General features: G+C 65.6%; 1 protein-coding gene across 1 annotated transcript; it reads left to right on the forward strand.

Annotated features, from left to right (window-relative positions):
* Window positions 1-11: 11 nt before the first annotated feature.
* LOC118159546 (TSC22 domain family protein 3-like) lies at window positions 12-1,216 on the forward strand. The gene has a single exon (XM_035314128.1). It carries the CDS (start codon window positions 12-14, stop codon window positions 408-410), a length of 399 nt encoding a protein of 132 aa, XP_035170019.1. The 3' UTR covers window positions 411-1,216.
* The last annotated feature ends 876 nt before the right edge of the window (window positions 1,217-2,092 follow it).

Below are 2,092 nucleotides of genomic sequence, written 5' to 3' on the forward strand. Positions count from 1 at the left end.
GAGATGGGGAGATGGGGACCCTGGGCTGGGGGGCACCGGGGTGCAGGGGATGGGGTGGGGGGGATGTGGGGTGGGGGGGGAGGGAGGGACAGCCAGTGGGGAAAAGTCCTGGAAAGCCACCCCCAGGGCATCGCCGTGACGGTTCCTGCTCCTTCCTCTTGCAGGACCTTGTGAAAAACCATCTGATGTATGCGGTGCGGGAGGAGGTGGAGGTCCTGAAGGAGCAAATCAAAGAACTGTTGGAGAAAAACTCCCAGCTGGAGCGTGAGAACAGCCTCCTGAAGACCCTGGCCAGCCCCGAGCAGCTGGAGAAGTTCCAGTCGCGGCTCCCCGCCGAGGTGCTGTGCCCGCAGGAGCAGAGCCCTGGGGCGGCCCCCCCGGCCCCGCACGCGGGGGGTTCTGCGGTGTAAGGTGGCTCTGTCCTCGGGGTGGGCAGAGCCACGGAACTCTTTCTACTTCCATCTCCTGCAAAAAACAAAAAACACAAACCAAAACACCAAAACCCTAAAACCACAAAGCCGTTTTTCCGCCTCGTGCGGAGGACTGCCGGAGCCCGGCGCCGAGCCGTGCCCGCCGGGCAGAGCCAGCGGCCGCCTCCCGCATGAGGATGCTCGACCGCCGGGGAGGTGCCGGCAGCTGACCTCGCCGAAACCTGGGCCCCCCGCGGCCCCCCCGGGCACGTCGGTGGGACCCCGCCGTTGGAAGGAGTGCGCGCCCCGAGCCCCGTGCCTTTGCTGCCTTGGTTTATATTTTTGGGGGGTGTTTTTTGGGGGGGAGGCAGCCGAAACCTGACTCTCGAGCAGCACGGGCAGTTGTGGTTGCACGCGCGTCGGCGTGGGGATTACGAGGAAAAAGAGGAGGAAAAAAAAAAAAAAAAAGCTTGTTTTACTAGTTCAGAGTCTTCTGTAGCCGTATCTATGTGCAAACACGAGCAGCGCCCGCGATGCTGCGGGTGCTGAGGGCCAGCCATGCCCTTCTGTGTACAGCCGGGGGATGTGAGTGGAGACTGGAACGCCAAGCGGCTGTAACTGGGTGAACTGGGCGGCCCGAAGGAGGGAACGGCAGTGATGGGGGGGCTGCGCTCCTGCCTGCGCCCCCCGGGGCTTGCCGGCTTCCCAGGTGACGGGACGTCCCTGCGGACGTCAGACAGTTGGAGCGGTGACACGGTTGTGTAAATTTTGTTAGAAATGGCAATAAACTCTACTTTTTTATATAAGCGCCTGCCCCACCTGTGTATGTGTAGCTGGGGAGGGGGGCACGGGGTGTGATGGAGCCGGCGCTCCCTGGGTGCTGCCAACCCGCTGGGTTTCGGGCTGCTGCTCCTTGCTGGCTCCCCAGCAGGGAACCCCCTCTTGCTCCCTTCATTTGGGGATCCGGCTGGGCTGAAACGGGATTTTGGAGACGAGAGCATCTCCTATGGCAGGGGAAGGCCTGGTCCTGCAGGTGTTGTCTGGGATGTGTGCGGGGATGTGCCGGGGTGGGGGCAGGCAGGGCGCCACGCTCTTCCTCCATGGCTTTTCCCACGGCTTCTCGCGGTCCTGATGCATTTTTGTAACCACCCTGGAGCGCCCTGTGAGGGTCGGAGCAGGGATGGGTGCACGCCGTGATGCTGGACCGGGGCTTTTGGCTGGGGCCAGGCTCAGCGCCCCGCGTCCTCCCCGGGCGTTTTGCACCCCGGGCCAGCAAAGGGCTGCCAGCGGTGCCCCTGGGGAGGCCACATCCTGCAGCCTCCCCTGCTGCTGCTGCTGCTGCTGAGGGTGGCGTGAGGCAGGGCAGGGCCGGGCCGGGGCGGTTGGTGCCCTGGAAACGCCGCGCAAACAGCAAAACACCGTCCCACGCATCCGCCGGGGTGCCCGGCCCCGTGGCCCGGGGCTGGGACCTGGCCGCGGCCCCCCCCCCCCCCCCCCCCCGCGCCCCCTCCCCCTCCGGGGGGCGGTCCCCCCCGTGGGGGAGGGGGTGTGTGTCCCCCGCCCCCCCCCCCACCCCCCCCCGCGCGGGGTCACGCGTGGCTGCGGCAGCCCGGGCAGCAGAGGGTTAACGCGCCGCATCAGGAAGTTTCCAAGAAACGGCTGATTTGTTAAAATTTTAAAAA

The sequence above is a fragment of the Oxyura jamaicensis genome, unplaced genomic scaffold, assembly GCF_011077185.1.
Source record: "Oxyura jamaicensis isolate SHBP4307 breed ruddy duck unplaced genomic scaffold, BPBGC_Ojam_1.0 oxyUn_random_OJ70912, whole genome shotgun sequence".
In the NCBI taxonomy this organism is placed as follows: Eukaryota; Metazoa; Chordata; class Aves; order Anseriformes; family Anatidae; genus Oxyura; species Oxyura jamaicensis.